At 39.2% G+C, this 26,084-nt stretch overlaps 1 protein-coding gene across 8 annotated transcripts in view; it reads left to right on the forward strand.

The window, feature by feature from the left end:
- Positions 1-26,084, forward strand: part of MTHFD1L (methylenetetrahydrofolate dehydrogenase (NADP+ dependent) 1 like) — a 214,307-nt gene that overhangs the window by 92,142 nt on the left and 96,081 nt on the right. For all 8 annotated transcript variants that reach the window (XR_009558776.2, XM_030853176.2, XM_060283680.2 and 5 more), the window contains 2 exons: positions 19,900-20,039; positions 25,344-25,385. Coding sequence is in view for 7 of the 8 variants with exons in the window: in XM_030853176.2 (XP_030709036.1) it covers positions 19,900-20,039; positions 25,344-25,385 (182 nt within the window). In the remaining variant the exon portion in view is untranslated. The remainder of the gene's footprint in view (positions 1-19,899; positions 20,040-25,343; positions 25,386-26,084) is intronic.

Genomic DNA, 26,084 nt, shown 5'->3' on the forward strand with positions numbered 1-26,084 from the left:
TTTCTTTCCTTCTACTAAGTTTGGGTTTTGTTTGTTCTTCTTTCTCTAGTTGCTTTGAGTGTAAGCTTAGGTTGTTTATTTGAGATTTTTCTTGTTTCTTGAGGTAGGATTGTATTGCTATATACTTCCCTATTAGAACTGCATCTTTTGCTGCATCTCATAGATTTTGGGTTGTCATGTTTTCCTACACATATGCCATGTTCTTGAATGGGAATAGTCAGTGTTATCATCATTCCTCTGTCAAACTAACATGTAAATTACTATAAAACTACTGTGCTATATATCATACCATATTATGGTATAGCACAGTAATTATGTTGGGGAAGGAAAAAATTTCCCTCTACCCTTGCAGGTTTTTCTGGCTGGCCTAATAGTTACATTTACATGAGACAGATTAACAGGAGAAAAACCAAATTTAATCATGTACGTACAGGGAATCAGAACATGAGAGATTCCAAAGACAGTCAGGTAAAATGAAGCATATATGTCATCCTGGACTAAGGAGAAGGCTGTTGAGTCTGGGACTTCATAGGTTATGAAGGCAATTCACAGGAAGATGAAAAAGCAAATGTTTGGTAAGCAAATGTTTCCTTGATTATGCAGAGACAGTGGGACACAAAGAGGACTTTGATCTCCAGGCCCTGCCGAGTACCCCCCCGACCTACACCTGACCCATATTCTTTGTAGGTGTCTCTGGTGAACGTGCTGTTCCTGGATCAAGCCCTTTATCTAAATTCTTTCAGGCAGTTAAGGAGGAAGTAAAAAGAAAGAATTCCTGAGTCTTCTGTTTCTTAAGAATAATCAACATAAAATAATCCTCATGTCAAAGAGACACATTCTGGGGTGGAAAATTTCGCTCTCCTATGGTTACTGTAAAAATAGAGGAAGATGAGCTTCATCGTTAAATCAAGAGCAACATTTGTTTAGATTCTAAAAGAATAAATGACGAGGATAGATAAGAAAAAAATTTAAAGAACAATGATGGATGATTTACTTAACTCTAGATATCAAAACAAGATAATACTGCCATAACAATAGAGGAAAAAACAAAGAAAACTGATATCAAAGGAATACCTGTGTCCTTAATTAGACTTACTCCATTATATGTAGATATTAATAATTTGATAAAGGTAACATTTGAAATCAGTGGCCAGTGGATGTATCACTCATTAAATGATGTTCAGACATTTGACTATTAATTTTTTTTTTTCCATCCAGCCACACTAGTCTTCTTGCTCTTCCCCAAACACACTGGGTGCTTCCACCTCAGGATCTTTGCACTGGCTCTTCTCTCTGCCTGGAGCACTCTTTTTTTGTTTTTTTGGCTGCCCCACACAGCATGCGGGATCTTAGTTCCCTGACCAGGGATCAAACCCGTGCTTCCTGCAGTGGAAGCGTGGAGTCTTAACCACTAGACCGCCAGGGAAGTCCCCTGACTATTAATTTTTAAACATAAACTTTAGAGTCCTTCATCACAATTTATTCCGAATAAAGATGGATTAAATTTTAACGTGAACGTTAAAACATAAAACTTCAAGAAAAAAAGCAAAAAGTATGGTATTATTGGTGTAACATCAAGGTCATTAAAAAGAATAGATGTATATAGAACATGGAAAGAAGTTCACAATACATAATGTAAAAGAAATTACGCTGCCAAACAATATTTATAATGTATTTCTTGCATTTTAAAATTATGAAATAAATATATACCTGCAATTAAAAGGTATGAAAGAAGTATATCAAATGATTACTTTTATTCATCTGTGGGAAATGGGGTCATGGTGACCTTCACTGTATTCTTTATGTATTTTGGTATTCTTGAAATTTTCCCAATTAGTGTGCATTACTTTTGTGATTTTTTTAAAAAAGGAAAAATTGATTTAAAATCTGAAGTTATTTGACACGCAGAGTTAGGGAGAAATGGTTTTTAGGCAGAGTGCGCAGAACAAACGAATGTGGATGGGAAAGAGTTGGCGGGTTCTGAGGACAGTTTAGCTGGAGTGTAAGACGCGGCAGAGATGAATTTCGTGGTTAGATCGGGTCATTTGGGGGGGAACAAATGCCGATCTGAAATGTTATGCTTTCAATTACTGGTAGAGATAAATGGACAATTCTTCAGTAGTGGTTCCATGAAGACTCCCTTGAGAAGATGGCGTTTGAGGGAGGTTTTGAAAAAAGTTTAAGATCTAATCCAGTAAAAGGGGACAGAGGGGAGAAAGATCAGTATGTGTTCAAGGAATCGCCGGGAGTTCATCCAGCTCAGCGATATGGCAGAGAAAACAGACTGGACGTATATTTTCAACGTCCTTAAAGGTCACGGAGAAGAGCAGACAGTTTCTGATCCATGAGAACTTCCGGAATGATTTTGTAGTGTTACTGTTATCAGGACTCCACTGGAAGATGGGGTTTCTTTCCAAACTACCCCTTTCCCATCAGGTAAGACAGTCCACCTTCCTGAAGAGAATGAGTGAGGGGAAGGAGAGGCCAAAGGGTTATCTACCTGGCCCCCTCCCCAGTAAAGGACTCGGTTAGCAGTTACAGATGCGGGTCCTTCACAGCCAGCAGCACTACTTCCGGGTGTTTCCACAAGGAAAGAGCTCAGAAATACAACGTTGAGTGAAAAAGCAGCTCGTGGAATTGTAAATACAGTCTCACACACTTAAAAAACATACAAACAGCACTGTATTTTGTTTATGCCTTTGGACGTGTGCAGAAGAATGAAAACATGACCCGCATAAGCACCAAGTTAATATGAATTGCTGACCGTGAGAGGAAGGGAAGGAGCTGAACTGGTACCCGTGCACGAGGATAGCCTTCAGCTCTGTCTGTGCTGTGTTACTTCTTTGTAAAAGGAAAATAAGCAGTTGTGGCAAAACGTTAATGTTTGTTATTTATGCAAGGCGGGGGAGGAATATAGGTTGGAATTTAGGAGACAGGCTGAGGCTAGAGGCGTAGATTGGCAGTTGTCATTAGTATGTGGTCAGGTCTTTACTTATTTTAGAGCTAAATCTGGATGCTAACGGTCATGTTTAGTGGGTCAGGACCTTTACGTTACTTTCTAGCAGGAGTGATGGTGGTATATAGCCATCCATGCTCTTCCATTTCCCTTGATAATGGGAATGGTAGAGATGTGGACAGTAGATGACCTGAGGGATCAGACAGCCTGAGCCCCGGCGAGACTTTCTCTCTACAAACTCAATGTGGAGAAGTGAAGAGATTTCTCAGAGGTTGCCCTTGTAGCCTGCTGTCCAGAGGCAGTGAGGATGGCTTATTCATCCACTAAAAACTCCTTCTTGCCCACTGAGATGTTCAGTTATGTCCTAAAGAATGAGAGGTTTTTTTTTTTAATTTTTATTTTTCATATATTCAAGTGTTCATGCACACAAACATACTGAATTTTAGACACCAGCGATGAGTACCTTCTTTTGATTGCCCTCTACCCCAGCCCACCTCAGTCTAGTTTAGTCCTTTTTTGTTTGTTTTATAGAAGTGCATGAATGTTTTGGTCGACTAGATTGTTTCTACTTTTTAGGGTCAGGCAATAGTTTAATAATAAATTCTAAAAATATTTAAAACAACTATGAAAATAGTTTTTTTTTTGCCTTCAAAGAACACTTCTTTGTTTAGCACGTACACAGAGGAGATAGAATTTAGAGTGGGAACAGTTCTTAAAGTCAGATGAACAGGAAACCCTCTTGAGACCTACCGTGTGTCCTCTTCTACCGCAAACTGATGTACCGGTTTCTGCTGTCTTGATTAAAATCTGTGTCTGGAGCTTTCGATTAGACTCTCTCTCACTTACCTTCAGTGACATAGCTTTGAGGCATCTATCAAAGAGTTACAGCCACTCTCAGCCTCAGAAATCTTAACTTTTTCATCAGCAAAACTTTGAGCAAATCTCACATCTTTTCTAAATTAGAAATGTAACCTTGTCTTTAGTCCCAGAGTTACTGTTGTGCAGAGAAAGAAAACACTGCATAACATTCAAATTATGTGCAAACTGAAATGACAGAAATGAAAAATGCTATCACGTTTCTAAGTAGGCTTTATTTTCACAAAGGAATCAGCTAGGATTAGGTTCACCCACACATAACAACAATAGTGAAAAAAGTGGCCCAAAGCAAATATAAGTTTATTTCTCTGCCGTGTAAAAGAAATCCAGGGTAGACAGTCTCGACTGGTATGTCATCTACTCAGTCATCAGGGTGTGCCTAGTAGCCCAGGATGGTTGCACAGGCCCCAGCCATCACATCTGTAACCCAGCCAGCAAGAAGGAGAATGAAATGCATATCACCTTTTCTAGAGCCTTACTGGAAGTCATACAACACTTCTGTTTACATCTCATTAACAGCCTTGGTCTCATAGCCATACCTAGCTGCAAGAGAAGCTACAACATTTTCTGATTCTGTATGGGCTCCTTTAAATAGAAAGGTGAGGTAGCATGACATAGTTCAAGAGGTTTTCCCAGACTCAGAATCAAGTTAATGCCAAGTCATCCATGTCACTGTACCTCACTGTCTCTCTCTTTTGTGTGTGTGTGTGTGACAATATCTGCCAGGGTTTAGAGAGAGGAGACCTTTGACTTCTTTGACTTCTCTACACAAACATGCTTAGGATTATCTTCTAAATCAGCCAAACCTACGGGCCCACTTTCATTGTTAAGTAAATCAAAGATTAGTTTTTTCTTATGTGATGCAAATAATCATATTTCTATTATTGGTACTTAACCCAAGTTGGACCCCACTTCTAGATATAAGGCCAGTCTGGGGACATACCAAGAGCAGGAGAAAGAAACAGGGGTGGCAAATGAAGGTTTGTTCTTTGTTTATACAAAATAAGAATGATACCAAACTTTAGTATCAACTCCTGCACATAGGGATGGGGTAGAGGTGCAGAGGTGGGAACATGAGAATTATTCCTGACGCTTTGTTACCTTTCCCTTATAAACTGTGTTTACTTGGACATCTCAAGGGCATGTTCCGTGGTCAACAGTACAGAGAGATTCAAGGACATAAATAACAGCGAACATGGTTAAAAGTGCCTGATATATTTTCTCCTTCACATCAGATTTTTCAGTAATCAGTAATATGTTTCTGCTCATATATATTCATTTTATAGACGGAAAGGATTATTTTTTAAATAAGCCAAGGAAAAAATATGCTCATCCCTCCTTTCGGGGCAATTATCTTTACTTTCAGTTTTTTAGACTTGTAAGTAGGAATTGCCTTTTCAGTGAGTTCTCATTTGTTCTGTTAAATCGAATCCTTTCAAGATCTTGTACCACTGGACAGGCAGGGGGGCTTGTCTGTTGCTAGTGACCAGGTCAGACACACTGAAGAAAACATGGAAAGAAGGACCATGGAGACCATTTCTGCCCAAAAGAGCCACTGGATCAGTGAGAGTAACATTGCATCTGTGCCTCTAAATGTACTGGTAATGGCTGATAACACTGAGGTTAAGGTCGTCATTCCTTTAAGCTACCTGTGCCGTTTGTCCCAGTGCTGAGCAGAGTGGGACCAGGTCTGGATAATCATTAAATTGATCTTGTGAGAAACCAGTGGGGCTAGACATGACTGTAAAACCAGCCGGTCTGTCTCCCTTCCTAGATAAGAAATCTGCAGAGTCTGGGCCAGTGACTCTTGAATGTTTTGACTGAAACCCAGAGCATAAAGTACACTTTATATCACAAAATGCATGTGCACACGTGCACACACGTGTGCAAAAATGGAATCAGTGTCTTATGAAACAAGACTACTTTCTCTTATCATATGTCATGTATCCTAATATTTCCTATCCTATTTCTTCTTTTTTTTTTAAATTCTTGTTGCAACCCAGTAAGTTGATTATGTAAAACACTAATGGGTCTCTACCTTCAGTTCAAAAATTCCTGCCCTGCCTGCTTTTATTTAGTTAAATACGTTGTAGAATCTTCCAGCTTTCAAGTTTAGAATGTTTTCCTTCCATCTTAGTTTCTTTTTCTATAATAGAAGTTGTCATACTAGGAATGTCAGTAGATTTAATTTGTTTCCAAACTCAGGAATCTTGGTTTCTCTTGCTGGGTTTCTTGCAGTCGCAGAAGAAGCTAATATAGTTTTTTGGATGTTGTTTTTTCCCCCTGGGAACCTTTGAGATTAAACGTATTTACCTTTTGACATTTATGCTTTTTTCCTCCTTGGCTTGGTTTTCATCAACTGCTCGATGAAAAATGTTCTATTTCATCTTTCCGTTACTTTAAATTAAGACATGTTGTTAGCAGAGACTTTCAGAATTTGTTTCAAGTTATTTTCCTAGTGTCCGGTTTTCAGGAGCTGCAAGAGAACAGCTCTGCCCCAAGCAGTCACCCAAAATCCAGGCCCTTAGCCAGAACTTTGGGGTACCACAGTTGGCTAAAAATGGAAGGGTTAAAACCCTGGTCGAAGCAATGACATTGTACAGGTGCTCATGATCTGTACAAGAAGTTGGCATCTTTGGGTAATGAATCTATGAATTTAATTCAGTTGGATTTTTATAGAGGAGGTAAAAAGTAACATGTATAATTTAATTTTCATCTAAACATTTTTTTCAGAATCAAATTTCACTTTGGTCAAAATCATTTTACAAAACAAGATGTATAACGATGGGTTCAAATAACAGGAACCAGTGTCTGTACCTAATTAATTCTCTGGAAGAAGGATTCTGGATCCTGATACCAAAGTACATCTAAGTGGCATTACTGGTATTTTTGAAGTTTTTATTACTACCCAAAACAGATAGTTCATATGGACCTATGTTCTTTTTATACTTTCCTTATCTTCTCTTTCCTTTTGTCCTAATAAATCCCCTGTAACCGTCTCATGCTTCTATACGACTACCAAACTTCCCCTAATGTGTGTAAGCACTGCCATCACCAAAAAGGTAAGAAAGGCACAAGTTAATATTAATATTTTTTTCTTTTTTAATTGGTTTCTTTTTCCTGTGCCCAGTTGAATCTGTATACTTGATGAAAATTTGACCCTAAGACATTTAATAAAACCGAAGAGCAGGGGGGCTTCCCTGGTGGTGCACTGGTTGAGAATCTGCCTGCCAATGCAGGGGACACAGGTTCGAGCCCTGGTCTGGGAAGATCCCACATGCCGCAGAGCCACTAGGCCCGTGCGCCACAACTGCTGAGCCTGCGCGTCTGGAGCCTGTGCTCCGCAACAAGAGAGGCTGCGATAGTGAGAGGCCTGCGCACCGCGATGAAGAGTGGCCCCCGCTCGCCGCAACTAGAGAAAGCCCTTGCCCAGAAACGAAGACCCAAAACAGCCAAAAATAAATAAATTTTTAAAAAAAAGAAGAAAAAAACCTAAGAGCAAAGACAAGTCCGAAAGAGCAGAAAGGATTTCATTTTTTTGTAGAATTTCATAGTCTTAAGTTGGATCCTTAAAATTAATACGTTCTAAATCAAGTCCCCCCACACTTTTTTTTCCAGCTGTAGTAATAATACAGAGCTTCCCCTGTCATTTATTGATTCATCCTGGTTTACTTAGTCTCCTTCTAGTCGTTGAAAAAATAATTAAAATCCTCGAAGGCCAGCAGCCTACCTTGAGCTGCAATTCAGAGTTTATGTGCTTCTGTGACTCTGAACTCCACTTGCCCTGAGTTTATCTGTAGACAGCTGCAGCGGAGTAGACATGTTTACATAGGGTAGAAAAAGGCAGTTTGAAGAGTCCAGTTTCCATTCCTTTAGCATTATTCAGGAATTATAGCCCACAGTGCTTCAGAATGAAGCCTAGTCGGGCATCCACCTTACTTCCTCCTGTACAAAGGTTTTGTTTTCATTTCTGATTTGTCGTGAGAAAGTTAAGTGCTAACTGAATGAAAGCTACGGTTTTATTTCTCCCTCTGTTTACTAGAAATTCTTTTGAGGATTAAGTTAGCAAAATCTGCCCTGTGCAGACATACTTCTTATCTCAACCTATTTTGAGCTAAACTGATTGCAAAGGCTAGTTCTTCTGTGAGCCCTCTCACAGTTCATAAATTCAAGTTCATGTCCCAAAGTAATGGGGATTCACTATGTTGTGTATTTGATATGTATGTTGGTTGCATGTATCATGGAGAGAAAAATTATTACCATTATAAAGTGGCTGTGAAATCTGAAAATTCTCATCTTCTGAGTACACATGGAGTAAACCCTTAGTGACACAGCAAGGTGGAAGTTCAGTTTGCTATGACAGTGACAATATTCAGGTGTCTCAAGTAGCCAGAAACTCAGGACAACTCTTGGTGCCTCGGTTTAACTCTATCCCAGAGCCTAAGGAGGGTTTTCCCCAGTGTAAAAGCAAAAACGAGAATTTCAGATCTGAAGTATTTGTTGCCTTTTCTCCCACCGTGGTGTGCAATTTGGAAAGGAAAACCCAAACAAGAGAGTTGGGGGGCTGGTCATTTCCCCAGCCAGTGCTGGAGGGTGGATGCCTGGCTTGGAGGAGGCTGGGAAGACCCATCTTGGGATCTGACTCATCCAGTGAAAGGTGGTAAAATACCGCCCGACTCCCAGAATACCATCTGGTTCTCAGGAGGCCAGATTGCAGAGCAAGTGTTCTCTACCTGTGACCTGTTTCTGCTGGTGTTGGGTACCAAACCCAGATGAGCTGGTCCTTGACAGCTCTTTCTTTTTCACCAGTATACTGCCCGCCACTGCCCAGAACTCAGCACTGTAGGCTGAGAACTGGGAAAGGATGAGATTCATTATCCCTAAATGAATTGCTCTAAGAGAGAAAAGAACTTTCTGAATTGAGAGAGAGAGAGAGAATGGAAGGAAGGAGGGAGAGAGGGGAAGGAAGGGAGGGAAGAAATATAATAGAGAAGAAGACTGCAGATTACTTTCTTTTATCACAGCAGGGCCACATTGCAATTAGAAAACAAGTCTGGGGTTCAGGAAAAGAATCTAGAGCTACATCTTAGATATCAAATTACTACTGAAGTATAAGGTGTTGAGATTTACATCTTGGTACACAACTTGCCAAGCGGCTGAGTTAAAGAAATGCTGCAGGATCAGTTATACATGGACGGGGCAGGATGGAGTAGGGGCCTAGCCTGCAGTCAGATGGACCATGATTTCCATTCAAGCTCTATTGCCTTCTCACTGTTGGATCTTGGGAAAAAAATCATTTAAACTTTTACATCTTTAACTTCATAATCTGTAAGCAGAGGATGAAGGTGATAAAAAGTGAAATGAGATGGAGAATGTCTAGTGCATTGCCGGTCACACAGGCATGTCAGTAAATGTCAACGTCTGTGCCTCTCCCCAAGCCCCAGTTTCTATTTGAATAGCTTTTCCCCATCATATATGTTCGTTCTTAGTAGTAAGACAGATCGTTGCCATCACCCGTGTTGTCCTGTATTCCTCGCTTCCTTACGAAGTTGGTGCACCTGTGAGACACTACTTTTCATCGCCAGGAACTGCCGTGTTGTAGTAAACACATCGTTGACACAGCGCATCAGACGTTGCTGAGTGGAGTTGTTACTCATATTTCAGGGTCTCATGGGACATACGGTTCTCGTTAACATAATCTTGTAGTGTTTTGTTCCGATGCAGCAAATGCATTTGTAACGTTCTCAGGAAGAGGGTCTAGAAAGTACAAGGCTCCTTTGTCCTGCTTGAACTAGAGCAGGGTGTCTACCTCTTTGGGCATTTTGGGTAGATAATTCTAGGTGGGTTTTTGTCGTTGTTGTTGTTGTTTTTAAGCGGGTGTGCGGCTGTCCTCTGCATTCTAGGATGTTTAGCAGTATCCCTGGCTCCTACTTACTAGATGCCCGTTACGATAACCAAAAGTGACTCCAGATATGGACAGATGTCCCTAGTTGAGAACGACTGAACTGCACTTAAGATTGTGATTCCATAGAAATGGGTTCAGTAAACGTACTAACCCATGAGATCATCTAGAAGTAATTGTGAAAGAGAGTTGATTCCAGTTTACCTACATACTGATAGATAAATAAACATTTTTAAGTACCAAAGGGAATTCAAGCAGGAAAACAATGAAAAGAAAGGTTAGAAAGATGTTCCTTTGTTATTAGGTAATGAATGAATCTTTCTCATCTTTGTCTTGTTAAAAATGTGCTGGCAGCCCTGTTTGCTCACTATGTGAAGACAGGGGCACATTGATAAATGCTTAGATGCCTTGCAGGGTCATAGAGGTTCAGTAATTACTGAATGAGAAGAAACAAAGGTTTTTCCTAAATCCTGGGGTGTATATGTTTAATCAAGAGTGCTTTGGGGCAGAATGGCAGAGGGTATGTAATATAGAAAGGAGCGCTCTGGGCCGGGCATCAGAGGGACCTGAGACAGCATAGCAGGTTCTTCATTGTTACCTCAAGAAGGGAGCTTACCTGGCACATAGGAGCCCTGAAGAGGTTAGAGTATGTTATCCCTAAAGGTCCCTCATAGCTCTAGAATTTTATGAACCCATGGCTTATAGGGCCTGCCTATGATGTCATGACGTTAATGCTTTTTTTTTTTTTTTTTAAGGTAGCAGATCAGTGATTACTCTGAAATCTGAGTCCTAATCATCACTGCAACTTCTCTGTGTATAGCAAGTTGGGGATGTGATAGCATAACTTCAATATAAAAATCATTCTCTCTGCCTTATTGAAGAATTTCATAGATAGCAAGTGTGCCTGTCAGTAGTGACTTTTTTGTTGTTATTGTTTTTGTTCAGTTTGTACCATGGGACTCGGGGTGTCCTAGCAGATCAGCGTAGGGAGCCAGCCACCCAGTTGTCCAGTATTGGTTTTTACCCAGAGCTCTGTTTCCTGTGCAGGTTACTAAGAGTATTTGTCCAAATAGTCCCTTCCCAGAGCAGACCCACTGACAGTTCCTTTCTGAGCAGATTATGGGTTTTGAAGTTTGAATCAAGCCAGGCTACAGAATCGCTATCTACGAGCTCCTGTGCTCACACAGAGCATCAGTCAGCATTTCCTGTTTCCATTCACGCTGTAAGTTGAAGAGCTGTAAACAACCCCGTCGCCCCTGCCCCCCCCCCCGCCAAAAAAATGAGATTGCCAAGACAAATAATTCTCGTGGCATGGGCAGTTTCTCGCAAACCTTCTAAAACGTGCAGCATGCCGAGGTCTACATTACGTGCTCTTCAGGACTGCTAAATCATAGTAAACGTACTTGATTCGCGACTCAAGACCAAGTCTGTACTACAATCCACATGAAATAATTCCTTCTCCCGTATCTGTTTTAAAATTTATAGAGAGCAGCCAAGACAGTAAGGGAACAAATTGCTTATTTCAGGTCACTAGGAAAAGTTAACTTACGGGTTTTCGATGTCGGCCAGTCCCAGGATTTGCCTAGGAACTGGGACTTGCCCCCTTATCACAACCAGACACTGTCCCCCTTGCCCGTGGGACTAAGACACAGACACACAGCACTACACGGTGTCCATGTTGGAGTTAGTTCTTGTTGATGACGCCATATTAAGTGGTCCGTCCTTTCGGAATTACTGACCCACCAGCATACCTGCTGTTTTCCCTAACAGTCTGGTATTTGAAAACAAATAAAAATACGTGCAGTATTTTCCAAACAGCTTTCAACGGATGAGAATCTGGCACTTCCTCCTGTTTTCTTCCTATTGTTTGCCTCCATATTTCCCTTGCATTTGGAAGCCACAGTCCTAGACCTTTATTACTGCATCCTGTTTCCTTCCCTAACTGAAGTTCTCTTTGTTACTGTGCTTCCTCCCTCCCAACATGAAATTAATCTTGTCTGGCTTATGTAGACATTTGAGGTGGTCTTTTTCAGATATGACCTTTATAGCTCTTATTAAAATGGTTTTGGTATTTTAAGAAAGAAAAAGATATGATAGGGAGCTGTAAGAAAACTATTAATTGTTTAAATTCTATTTTATGTATATGTCTCTCTACCTTTCCCTGTTGAATAAGAGCTGGCTCCCTCTCTGATAGTTTCTTCTTTTCTTTGTTAATTCACTCATTTTTTTTTGCACTTGGTACTAGAGATACAAAGGTGAAGGAGATGTGGCCCCGGCCCTCCACATGGCAGATGACACGTACGTCTAATTAGGATGCTACATGCAGAGATGGATGTGGGCCCCGTGGAGCAACAAACCAGAGGGCTAGGAGGGTCAGAAGGGGTAGCTTCCTCTGCCTGAGAAGTTCAGAGCAAGCTTCCAGGAAATGAGACATCTGAGCTAAGGCTTTAAGGGAGAGGGGAGAGAAGAACATTCCAGATGGGAGAAGAGTGGTGAGGATGCCAAATCACATGCTTCGTGTGGGCTCTCCTGGAAGTGGTATTACTGAAACACGAAATTTGAGGCAGAGGGTGAGGAAAGTGAAGGTAGTTACATTAGGGTGGCCTTTGGTTTTATGTTAGGGATCTTGGGAGTTTTTCCTTTGGCAGCACTGAGCTGATGAAGGTAGGAGAACTTGGTAACTATATGTGAAGGCTGAGGAAGGGAAGAGTTCAGGTTTTTTAAAGAGAATTTGAGCATGCAACTTTTGCAAGGGAATTACACGTTTATAAATAAAATGTGCTATTAATATATTAATAACACAATAAAACAAGTGTTTTGACCAAGTGTTTTGAAACTTTCTACTCCCTTTTGTTTGGTTTGGAGGTATATACGTTAATTCAGGGCCTACTATGTGCCTTGCAGTGTTAACAGACATGGTCCCTATCCTCATGGAGTTTACAGTGTAATAGGGGAGCTTCAAGTGGACATGTGCATCAGGTTGGAAAGACTAGGGATCACTTGATCAAACCCTATTATGTGAAATGTACATAATAGTCTACTTCTAACTATAGGGTGACATTAAACAGTTTTTAAAATATCATAACATAGCTACATCGCTTGTTCAAAGGAAATGTAGTAAAGGGGAGGAAAATGACTTGTAGCTATGTTCATTCCAAATTGAATACTTTCAAAGGAATGTTTTTCAACTTGTCAAAAGCATATCAACAGTCATAAAAAAATTTTATACCCTCTGGCACCATACTCTCACCCTTGGGAATTTATTCCAAGAATATAATTTGAAAGAGGTTAAAGCCCATATGCACAGCTATTTTGCAGCATTGTTTATATTGGAAACAACCCAAACATCTAATAACAGGGGGAACAATTTTGCAAATCGCGGTACATCAACAACAAAATTATAAGTTCCCACTTATAATTTTTGGAAGTTTGTAGTACAGCAAGAAAACCCTGATAATTTTAAAGTAAAAGAGCAGACTACAAAATTCTACCTATTCGTTAAAAATTATATAGGAATATGAGGTACTAAAAGGAAACCATCGGGCTTCCCTGGTGGCGCAGTGGTTGAGAGTCTGCCTGCCGATGCAGGGGACACGGGTTCGTGCCCCGGTTTGGGAGGATCCCACATGCCGCAGAGCGGCTGGGCCCGTGCGCCCGGAGCCTGTGCTCCACAACGGGAGAGGCCACAACAGTGAGAGGCCCGCATACCGCAAAAAAAGTTAAAAAAAATAAATAAATAAAAGGAAACTATAAAGAATTAGGACAACTACTTGACTAAAAAAGTCAAAAAGAGTCTGAAATTATGGGTAATGTTTTATTTTTCTTTTCTTTTTTTTGAATGTTATTTTTTTATATGGCATATTCTTATTAGTCATCAGTTTTATACACATCAGTGTACACATGTCAATCCCAATCGCCCAATTCATCACACCACCATCCCCACCCCCCGGCGGCTTTCCCCCCTTGGTGTCCATACTTTTGTTCTCTACATGTGTGTCTCAACTTCTGTCCTGCAAACCAGTTCACCTGTACCATTTTTCTAGGTTCCACATATATGTGTTAATATACGATATTTGTTTTTCTCTTTCTGACTTACTTCACTCTGTATGACAGTCTCTAGATCCACCCACATCTCTACAAATGACCCAATTTCATTCCTTTTTATGGCTGAGTAATATTCCATTGTATATACGTACCACATCTTTATCCATTCGTCTGTTGATGGGCATTTAGGTTGCTTCCATGACATGGCTATTGTAAATTGTGCTGCATTGAACATTGGGGTGCATGTGTTTTTTGAGTTATGGTTTTCTCTGGGTATATGCCCAGTAGTGGGATTCTTAGGTCATATGGTAATTCTGTTTTTAGTTTTATACTGTTCTCCATAGTGGCTGTATCAATTTACATTCCCACCAACAATGCAAGAGGGTTCCCTTTTCTCCACACCCCCTCCAGCATTTGTTGTTTGTAGATTTTCTGACGATGCCCATTCTAACTGGTGTGAGGTGATACCTCATTGTAGTTTTGATTTACATTTCTTTAATAATTAGTGATGTTGAGCAGCTTTTCATGTGCTTCTTGGCCATCTGTATGTCTTCTTTGGAGAAATGTCTATTTAGGTCTTTTGCCCATTTTTGGATTGGGTTGTGTGTTTCTTTAATATTGAGCTGCATGAGCTATTTATATATTTTGGAGATTAATTCTTTGTTTATTCGTTTGCAGATATTTTCTCCCATTTTGAGGGTTGTCTTTTCATCTTGTTTATGGTTTTCATTGCTGTGCAAAAGTATTTAGGTTTCATTAGGTCCCAACTGTTTATTTTTGTTTTTATTTCCATTACTCTAGGAGATGGATCAAAAAAGATCTTGCTGTGATTTATGTCAAAGAATGTTCTTCCTGTGTTTTCCTCTAAGAGTTTTATACTCTCCAGACTTACATTTAGGTCTCTAATCCATTTTGAGTATCTTTTTGTGTATGGTGTTAGGGAGTGTTCTAATTTCATTCTTTTATATGTAGCTGTCCAGTTTTCCTAGCACCACTTATTGAAGAGACTTTCTTTTCTCCATTGTATATCCTTGCCTCCTTTGTCATCAGTTGACCGTAGGTGCGTGGGTTTATCTCTGGGCTTTCTATCTTGTTTCACTGATAGATGTTTCTGTTTTTGTGCCAGTACCATATTGCCTTGATTACTGTAGCTTTGTAGTATAGTCTGAAGTCAGCGAGTCTGATTCCTCCAGCTCCGTTTTTTCCCATCAAGACTGCTTTGCCTATTCAGGGTCTATTGTGTCACTGTACAAATTTTAAGATTTTTTGTTCTAGTTCTGTAAAACATGCCATTGGTAATTTGATAGGGATTGCATTAAATCTATAGATTGCTTTGAGTAGTATAGTCATTTTCACAGTATTTGTGTGTGTGTGTGTGGTACGTGGGCCTCTCACTGTTGTGGCCTCCCCCGTTGCGGAGCACAGGCTCCGGACCCGCAGGCCCAGCGGCCATGGCTCACAGGCCTAGCCACTCCGCGGCATGTGGGATCTTCCTGGACCGGGGCACAAACCCGTGTCCCCTGCCTCGGCAGGCAGACTCCAAACCACTGCGCCACCAGGGAAGCCCTCATTTTCACAGTACTGATTCTTCCAATCCAAGAATATGGTATATCTCTCCATCTGTTGGTATCATCTTTAATTTCTTTCATCAGTGTCTTACAGTTTTCTGCATACAGGTCTTTTGTCTCCCTAGGTAGGTTTATTCCTAGGTATTTTATTCTTTTTGTTGCAGTGGTAAATGGGAGCGTTTCCTTAATTTCTCTTTCAGATTTTTCATCATTAGTATATAGGAATGCAAGAGATTTCTGTGCATTAATTTAGTATCCTGCAACTTTACCAAAATCGTTGATTAGCTGTAGTAATTTTCTGATGGCATTTTTAGGATTCTCTATGTTTAGTATCATGTCATCTGCAAATAGTGAGAGTTTTACTTCTTTTTTAATTTGGTTCCCTTATTTTTCTTTCGCTTCTCTGATTGCTGTGGCTAGGACTTCCAAAACTATGTTGAATAATAGTGGTGAGAGTGGACATCCTTGTCATGTTCCTGATCTTAGAGGAAATGCTTTCAGTTTTTCACCATTCAGCATGATGTTTGCTGTGGGTTTGTCGTATATGGCCTTTATTATGTCGAGGTAGGTTCCGTCTATGCCCACTTTCTGGAGAGTTTTTGTCATAAATGGGTATTGAATTTTGTCAAAAGCTTTTTCTGCATCTATTGAGATGATCATATGGTTTTTATTCTTCAATATGTTAATATGGTGTACCACATTGATTGATTTGCATATATTGAAGAATCCTTGCATCCCTGGGATAAATCCCACTTGATCATGGTGTATGATCCTTTTAAAGTGTTGTTGGATTCTGTTTGCTAGTATTTTGTTGAGGATTTTTGCATCTATATTCATCAGTCATACTGGTCTGTAATTTTATTTTTTTGTAGTATCTTTTTCTGGTTTTGGTATCAGGGTGATGGTGGCCTCTTAGAATGAGTTGGGGTGTGTTCCTTCCTCTGCAATTTTTTGGAAGAGTTTGAGAAAGATGGGTGTTAGCTCTTCTCTAAACGTTTGATAGAATTCACCTGTGAAGCCATCTGGTCCTGGACTTTTGTTTGTTGGAAGATGTTTAATCACAGTTTCAATTTCGTTGCTTGTGATTTGTCTGTTCATATTTTCTCTTTCTTCCTGGTTCAGTCTTGAGAGGTTATACCTTTCTAAGAATTTGTCCATTTCTTCCAGGTTGTCCATTTTATTGGCATAGAGTTGCTTGTAGTAGTCTCTTAGGATGCTTTGTATTTCTGTGGCGTCTGTTGTAACTTCTCCTTTTTCATTTTCAATTTTATTGATTTGGTCCTATCCCTCTTTTTCTTGATAAGTCTGACTGATGGTTTATCAATTTTGTTTATCTTCCCAAAGAACCAGCTTTCAGTTTTATTGATCTTTGCTGTTGTTTTCTTTGTTTCTATTTCTTTTATTTCTGCTCTGATCTTTATGTTTTCTTTCCTTCTGCTAACTTTGGGTTTTGTTTGTCCTTCTTTCTCTAGTTCCTTTAGGTGTAAGGATAGATTGTTTATTTGAGATGTTTATTGTTTCTTGAGGTAGGCTTGTATAGCTATAAGCTTCCACTTAGAACTGCTTTTGCTGCCTCCTATAGGTTTTGGATCATTGTGTTTTCATTGTCATTTGTCTCTAGGTATTTTTTGATTTCCTCTTTGATTTCTTCAGTGATCACTTGGTTATTTAGTAACATATTGTTCAGCCTCCATGTGTTTGTGTTTTTAACGCTTTTTTCCCCTGTAATTCATTTCTAATCTCATAGTGTTGTGGTCAGAAAAGATGCTTGATATGATTTCAGTTTTCTTAAATTTACTGGGGCTTGATTTGTGACACAAGATGTGATCTATCCAGGAGAATGTTCGGAGCGCACTTGAGAAGAAAGTGTAATCTGCTGTTTTTGGATGGAGTGTCCTATACATATCAGTTAAATGTATCTGGTGTATTGTGACATTTAAAGCTTGTGTTTCCTTATTAATTTTCATTTTGGATGATCTGTCCATTGTTGTAAGTGAGGTGTTAAAGTCTCCCACTATGATTGTGTTACTGTCAATTTCCTCTTTTACAGCTGTTAGCGTTTGCCTTATGTATTGAGGTGCTCCTATGTTGGATGCATATATATTTACAATTGTTGTATCTTCTTCTTGGGTTGATCCCTTGATCATTATGTAGTGTCCTTCCTTGCCTCTTGTAACATTCTTTATTTTAAAGTCTATTTTATCTGGTATGAGTATTGCTACTCCAGCTTTGTTTTGATTTCCATTTGCATGGAATATCTATTTCCATCCCCTCACTTTCAGTCTGTATGTGTCCCTAGGTCTGAAGTGGGTCTCTTGTAGATGGTGTATATATGGGTCTTGTTTTTGTATCCATTCAGCTAGTCTGTGTCTTTTGGTTGGAGCATTTAATCCATTCACATTAAGGTAATTATTGAGCTGTATGTTCCTGTGACCATTTTCTTAATCGTTCTGGGTTTGTTTTTGTAGGTCCTTTTCTTCTTTTGTGTTTCCCTCGTAGAGAAGTTCCTTTAGCTTTTGTTGTAGAGCTGGTTTGGTGGTGCTGAATTCTCTTAGCTTTTGCTTGTCTGGAAAGCTTTTGATTTCTCCATCAAATCTGAATGAGATCCTTGCCAGGTAGAGTAATCTTGGTTGTAGGTTCTTCCCTTTCATCACTTTAAATATGTCATGCCACTCCCTTCTGGCTTGTAGAGTTTCTGCTGACAAATCAGCTGTTAACCTTATGGGAGTTCCCTTGTATGTTATTTGTAGTTTTTCCCTTGCTGCTTTCAGTAATTTTTCTTTGTCTTTAATTTTTGCCAATTTGAATATTGTGTGTCTCGGCATGTTTCTCCTTGGGTTGATCCTGTATGGGACTCTCTGCGCTTCCTGGACTTGGGTGGCTATTTCCTTTCCCACGTTAGGGAAGTTTTCGACTATAATCTCTTCAAATATTTTCTCCGGTCCTTTGTCTCTCTCTTCTCCTTCTGGGGCCCCTATAATGCGAATATTGTTGCATTTAATGTTGTCCCAGAGGTCTCTTAGGCTGTCTGCATTTCTTTTCATTCTTTTTTCTTTATTCTGTTCTGCAGCTGTGAATTCCACCATTCTGTCTTCCAGGTCACTTATCCGTTCTTCTGCCTCAGTTATTCTATTGATTCCTTCTTGTATTTTCATTTCACTTATTGTACTGTTCATCTCTGTTTGTTTGTTCTTTAATTCTTCTAGGTCTTTGTTAAACATTTCTTGCATCTTCTTGATCTTTGCCTCCATTGTTTTTCTGAGTTCCTGGATCATCTTCACTATCATTATTCTGAATTCTTTTTCTGGAAGGTTGCCTATCTCCACTTCATTTAGTTGTTTTTCTGGGTTTTTATCTTGTTCCTTCATCTGGTACATAGCCCTCTGCCTTTTCATCTTGTCTATCTTTCTGTGAATGTGGTTTTTGTTCCACAGGCTGCAGGATTGTAGTTCTTGCTTCTGTCTGTCTGCCCTCTCTGTTTTTCTTTTCTTAATTTTTGTTAAAATGTGTATATTCAGTGAATGCTGGGGACAAAATCCTCATTTATTCACATGTTAAATGGTTTCTATTTTATCTTAGTAATTTTTTTTTACTGCCTCTTCCTCTTTCTGCCATAAGTTATGGCCTTGGTTGTACTGTAAGTATGTAGTGCATATTCCATAAATATTTAATTTCTATTTCATTAATAGTATTCCTTCCCTAGAGCAGTGTGCTTCTCAAATTTTAATGGGCATTCATCTCACTAAGGGATCTTGTCAAAATGCTGGTTCTGATTCAATAGTTCTGGGATAGAGCCCAAGAGTCTGCATTTCTAATAAACCCCCAGGGGCTGGTGATGTGGCTGGTCCAGAGCTCTGCTTTGTGTATGAAGGTACTGCTGCTTACCCAGTGTCAGGAGGATTATCTTGGAAGGCAGTGTTGGATAGTCCCCCTGCTATAGCCATAACTGCCTTAGTAACATTTTTAGCAATTTAGGGGCAGGGGAAAGGACGGTTAAAGATGAGTGTCCTCTGGTTATGAAGTCAAGATACCATCTTATGATCAAGCCTGGTGATCAACCTCCTTAAACGGCTCAACTAACTTCAATTTTGTTCATCAATAGACATGGCCAGATGGAATAAAAATAAGTGATTCTGTATGTATCTTATAAAGAGTAAGGAAAGATCTTCTATACTAATCATACTAGCAATGTTCTTTGACACATTTTGGAACCTGATTAAAAAGTTGAAAATACCATCTGTGTTAAGAAAAGCTTTGCCTTGACCTTCTATACTGGAAGAAAAATCTTGGCCATGGCAATGAATCCTTAAGGAACAGTGGTGTGAAGCAGAGTAGAGAGTCATCGTTTTATGGAATGTAAGGAAGTAGGACATTTTCTAAAACCATGGAAACGTCTTTTTACTTTTGTATATGAACAGGATGCAGTGGTGTGTAGTAACCTTGAACGTGGAGGAAAATTTGTCATCCTTTGAATTTGAACCACATCAATGATTGTCAAAACCTACTGTTGTTTTTAGAAGATAATAGCAAGTTTCAAACTTGATTCTCCACAGTGACTGAAGCTGGCTTTGGTGCTGACATTGGCATGGAGAAATTCTTCAACATCAAGTGCAGAGCTTCTGGCTTGGTGCCCAGTGTTGTGGTGCTGGTGGCGACGGTGCGGGCTCTGAAGATGCACGGAGGTGGACCAAGTGTAAGCACCGTGCTTCCTTTCGAATAAAACAGAAGGCAGCAGAATTGAACCTTTGAAACATCCAAACCTGCTTCATAGCTGCAGTTTTCTAGACTATCTCCTTTTTCACAAATCACCATTATAGGGGCACTTAGAGTTCAGTTCGATCAAGTAATTAGTAACACCCACAAAGTTATTTCTAAGCAATATTTTGGGAAGGAGCATGTGACCACTCTTTAGTTCTAAGAGTCTAAACTGAAACTTATGTCAACATTTTATAACCCTGTGGTAATGGGAGGATAGAGGCTTTGGTTCCTGAATGAAGAACAGAAGGGTTAGAGTGATTGCTTTTGTGGGTGAGGTTGTTCAGTGTTTGTACGGATAGTTTTTTGGTTCACTGACGCTACATCTCATCAGATTTCATCTAGCGCTATTTTCCTTCTGTTTCTGTTTATTGTGATTTCACTTTATAACTCTGCTAGAGCACTGGATTATTTCTAAGAGAGCTTTGCTTAGAAAACACAAATTCTGTTTTAACATTTTTAAAGACTTTATCATGTATAGAATTCACACACACCTGAAAGGAGTTTTCACCTTTCCACAGCAAAGATGTAGTTTTTTGTTTTTTTCTTTTTCTTTTCCATTTTTAGGGATTTCCAAAGGGAAAATAAGAAATGTTGTACTGATTAACCATTTTTGAAATAAAATCATTTAGAGTTTCTTTATTATTTATACTATTGATATATTACACAGACTGCCAAATCTGATTTCTTAATTGGTATACTGTGTATGCGGATATCACACAATGATTAATTATATAGCATAAACAAATAACAAGTTTGCCATGATGAAACACCACAATGTGCACTGTTTAATCATCTTAGCAATTCTTTGTCCTAGGAGACGCAGACATTATATCATTTTACAGATGAGGTTTGATGTGTTCAGGGGATGTCACCAGGCCAGCAGAGAGCCAGATCTCAAGCCTGGGTCTGAGACACAGATTCTCGACTTTTGTCAGGCATTCAGATCTGAATATGAATGAAGGGTAAACCTCTTCTGAATCCCTAATCGGCTCATTAATACCAGATGCTTGAGCACTTCATTTTAGCCTAGAGCTTCACCGTTATATCAAAGGCAAGATTGACGCGGCAGGTATTATAATATAGAAGTGCTAAAGAGTTCTGATTTTGTTCAAAACACCAATTGAGTTCAGACTCTGAAGCTGTATCGACTTCCATTTTCAAAGAACGATCTCTACCTATATAAGATAAGTTTGAAATTCCCCCTCCCTGTCTTGCACCCTGACAATTATAAAATCAAAGGGCTTTAATACTGGAAAGGGCTTAGAAATTAGTCTGGTTCAAGTCTTTACAAAGATAAAATTACTGAGGTGCTGGAGGATTCTGGGTCTTGCTTAGTATCCTCCATCTGTTTAGGGGACTAATCAGACATGGAATCAAGGTCTCTGGACTTCTAGTCCAGTGTTTTTGCACCCTCCTATCTCGTCTCTGTCCTATAAAAACTCACTACGTGATTTATAATCCTATTTCAGTTCATCTTAATGGGTGTGCTCTGTTTTACAACGGTTGCATTTTCTGCTCACCTTAATCCTTGGTACATCCTTCAGTTCCCCTTAATGTCATGTTTCCATGCCGGTGATGATTGTAACAGGGCTCGAGATTAGTAGGCACAGCTATGGGTGGAGGATAATAAACGGGGGGATCAGGAAGCCAGATGCAGTGCAGCGTTCCTCTCCTGGACCCCAGGAGTGCTTCTGCATCATATTACTTTATGAATGTCTATGTGTGTATCTCCCCACTCGACTCTGAATTCCTTGAGATTAAGGACTATATCTTATTAATTTGGGTATTCCTCATGCCTGGCATACTCTGCGTCAAGGAAATGTTTTCGATACTTGAATAATACATGAACCTTGATCTTCTTAATCCTGTATTCCGTATTATCCACCTCAGTGTCATTCCTTCTTACTTGAAACAACTCCATAGTAATGTTTTTGATCCATTATAATTTCTACTTCCTTTTGATATCATTACACAAATAACCTCGGCTGCCTCTTATGTTTATTCAGCTTGTTTTTTTACATAATGTATGCAGTGGAAAATCCTATGACCCTTGAACTTGCCCATTTTAGCCCCAGTCATATCCTGTCTTTCAAAATGCTGACCATTCTTGGTGCAATGGAAGAACTAATGCATTTGGATTCAGACATGCCTTTTATAATTAGTTCTTTAAACATAGTTTCTTAAGGAGGGTTCTCCATAACCAATAGGATGTGTATTTATTATAAAAAGATTTGTTATAAGTAATTGGCTCCCACAATTATGGAGGCTGACAAGTCCAAAAATCTACTGAGTGGGCCACTGCTGGAGACTCAGGAGAGCCAGTAGTCCAGTCCCAGTCTGAAGGCAATCTGCTGGAAAATGTTCTCTTGCACAGATTCTTTTTGTTATAGCAGGCCTTCAACTGATTGAAGTGATGGGGGGCAGTCTGCTGTACTCAGTGTCCATCAATTTAAATGTTATTCTCATTCAAAAACACCCTCACCGAAATACCCAGAATAATGTTTGACCAAATATCTGGGCATCCCATCACCCAAGCTGACACACAAAATTAACCATCACCCTCATTACTGGTTTTTGGTGTGTGTTGTAATGACCAGGCCTAATTTTATTTTTTCTGTGTTAATAGCCAACTGGCCTAGCACTATTTATTTTAGTTAGTCCCTCCTTTCTGATCTTCAAGGCTACTTTGTGATAAATCAATTCTCCATACACGTGTAGGTGTGTTTCTGGGACCTTCGTGTGGTTGCACTGGTCTATTTACACATAATTGTGTGTGTGCTACGCTAAGTCTGTGGTGCAAGCTCTCCCTGGTAGTTCTCTTTCTTCATGGGTGCCCGACCTTTATCAGTCCTCTTCACTTCCATACGTATTTTTGAACTAATCATAAAGTCCCATAAAGAATCTTTCTAGGATTTGGGGTTTTTTTTGGAATGTCATTAAATCAATAGATCAGTTTTAGATCTAGGAACTTGGGATATTCACTGATTTAGGTCTTTTGAAATATATTTTAATAAACATTTACAGTTTATTGCCCAAAGGACTTCTACATCCTTTTACCGATCTGTTCCCATGTGCTTTATATTTTTAAATAGTTTCACAGGTTACTTCTGGATTCTTATATATATATCCAGTGACCTGTCTACATTTTTTTAAGGTATAATTGACATGCAACATTATATTAGTTTCAAGGTATACAGCATAATGTTCAGTATTTGTATACATTGTAAAATGATCACCACAATAAGTCATTAACATCTGTCACCATACATAGTTTAAAAAAAAATGTGTTTCCTTGGAATGAGAACTTTTCAGATCTACTCTCTTAGCAACTTTCAAATATGCAATACAATATTTTTACCTATAGTCACCATGCTCTATATTAAATCTCCATAACTTAAAAAATTCTCTTATTAATTGTACTAATTTAGCTGTAAATACTTTAGAGAGTTCTGTGTGGACAATCATATATGAAAATAATGACAGTTCTGTTTCTTCCTTTCCAATCTTGATACTTTTTTTTCATCACTAACCATATGTTTCTAGTTGCAGGGCAGTATTAAATAGTGTTGATAGCCAGCATCCTACCGTTATTCCTAATCAACAGGAGAACACGTTTAATAGTTCATCGCTAAATATGTTTTCTGTAATATTTCATATATGTTTTTTATCAGGTTAAGAAAATTGCCTTCTGTTGCTATTTGTCAAGTTGTTATACTATATGTTGAATAATCTTCTTCCTCTGTTGAGATGACATGATTTTTCTCTTTATTAATGTTGCAAATTATATTACAAATATTAAATGAACCTTTCATTATCTTTTTTATGAATAACTGAATTTTGCTTATTGATTCTCTTTTATATTCTCATTAAGGGATTTTGTAACATTAGAATAATCTATTTATTCAAAGATGGGAAGAAGTCACCTGTAACACTCCCTGGGCCTGTTGCTTATTGGTGAGGGGTAGGTTTTTAACTACAAACTTAATTTTTTTTAATGAGTAAAGAACTGTTTAAGTTCTCTACTTTTTCCTAAATGAGTTTTATATTAAAACTCATACTAAGTTTCTCTGTCTTTTAAAAAGTATTGGTATAAAGTTTTTCCCAGTATCCTATTAATTCTGTCTACAGCATGTGTAGTTATAATATTTTTTCATTCCTTTTTAAAAAAAAACTCTTGCCAGAATATTATCAATTTTGTTAGTCTTAAAGAACCAGCTTTGGTTTTGTTGATCCCCTCTACTTTCTGGCATTTGCATACAACCCATTTTTCTTGATTTTGCCTAATTTTTGATTTTGCAGAACTTTGCATATGTTCATGCTCAGCAGTACTTTATGTTCCTTTTTTAACCCAGCATTTTGGTTGTTCCAACTGAAGGGTCCACTGTGTGTTTTAGTTTATGCTAATGCTGAAAAAAAAAGACCCATCTGAAAATACCTTATGATGTTTCCTCACAATCTCAAAAAACAATCTGTCATAGAGGTAACTTTTCAAAGGATTTCTAATATTCTCAAGACCTCTTTCGCTGAGAGGAGAACAAGTCACCACGTCCTCAGTGAATTAAAATGTTGTCTGGGGTTTCTCACTGAAACCAGTTGCAGGCTATAGACAAAAAAAAGAAAAAACAATGGGGAACTGTGAAAAGGCACTAAATTGGAGTTTCAGAACCCTATTATACTCATGCCCCTGTTCTGCCTCTCATTTGCTGTGTAACTGTGGGCAAGACACCTGCCTTCTCTCACCTTCAGTTTCCTTATCTTTAAACTGCCAACCCCATCGGCTTCTGTAAGAAACTAGGCCAAAAAAAGGGGGAAATTCACGGCAATTACTTTTAAATGACTTAGAATTTATTTAGAACGATTATGCACTCTATATAAATCAGGTATTAATCATACTGTGAGTTCCCTTCTATGCTAGGATAATGGGCAACAGTATGAAAGTTCTTAATATTAGCTCAAATTAGAATCGCCTGAGAAGTTTTTAACCCTCACCGATCCTGGGTCCCACTCCCAGCAATCCTGGTTTAATTGGTCAGGGTGGAGCTCAAGCATCAGTGATTTTTAAAAGCACCCACGAGACTTCACGTTCAGCCAGGGCTGCCAGTTATTGGTTTAAAAGCACAAAATGTGTTTTTTAAATGAACCTTCCCCAAAGGGACCATGATTTGTTTTTCTTTCAGATCTTAATCAGAGTAAACAGTTTGACAGGATTATTCTTAATTTTTGTCTTTTCTTATCTCAGGTGACTGCAGGGGTCCCTCTTAAAAAAGAGTATACGGAAGAGGTAAGAGTGAAGAATTATTCAAATACAGTTAACCATTGACTAGCAGTTGAATCTCAGTCAGGGAATAGGTCCTCCGCCAGTGGCCTCTTAGAAAAGTGCTTTTCTAATAATCCAAGAGGAAATGGGTGGGGGGAGGGATAAAATCCATTCAGTTAACTCCCCAATCTTAAGAAAAGATGGGTGTAGGCTTTCTGTCCAGTTCCTACCCGCTGGGCAGCCATCAGAGCAGGCCTCTTATACCCATGTATTCTTTTGATGTGGCAGATACTGACTTTTGGAAGATACACAATTGGCTTTATGACTTGAGTGAGTAAATAGACTTTGATTGACTGGCAACAGTACCTCTTAGCTCCTACAGGTGGCGCCAGGGATTTGAGCAGGGAATAGCTGGACGGTGCTGGTCACCCTCCCAGGACCTTACGCCTTCTTGTCCACCAGCCCACAGAGCGTGGGCATGTTGCTGATGTCCTGGCCACCAGTCTGCAGCAGAAATAGCTGCCTGGCTCAAGACCCACATATGCCATTGGATCTAGAATAATTTTAGACTTTACTTGGAAAATGAGCCTCCTCCTTCTGCAGCCATCTTTTCTTGGAGGGAAAAAATGATTGATGGCTTTCTTTAATAGCTTCCAGGACAATAACGTGAGTGTATATAGACCCAAAACCTGCCAGAGTGGGCCTGCCTGTGTAGTTTGGCAG

Source organism: Globicephala melas, chromosome 14 (genome assembly GCF_963455315.2).
Source record: "Globicephala melas chromosome 14, mGloMel1.2, whole genome shotgun sequence".
NCBI lineage: Eukaryota > Metazoa > Chordata > Mammalia > Artiodactyla > Delphinidae > Globicephala > Globicephala melas.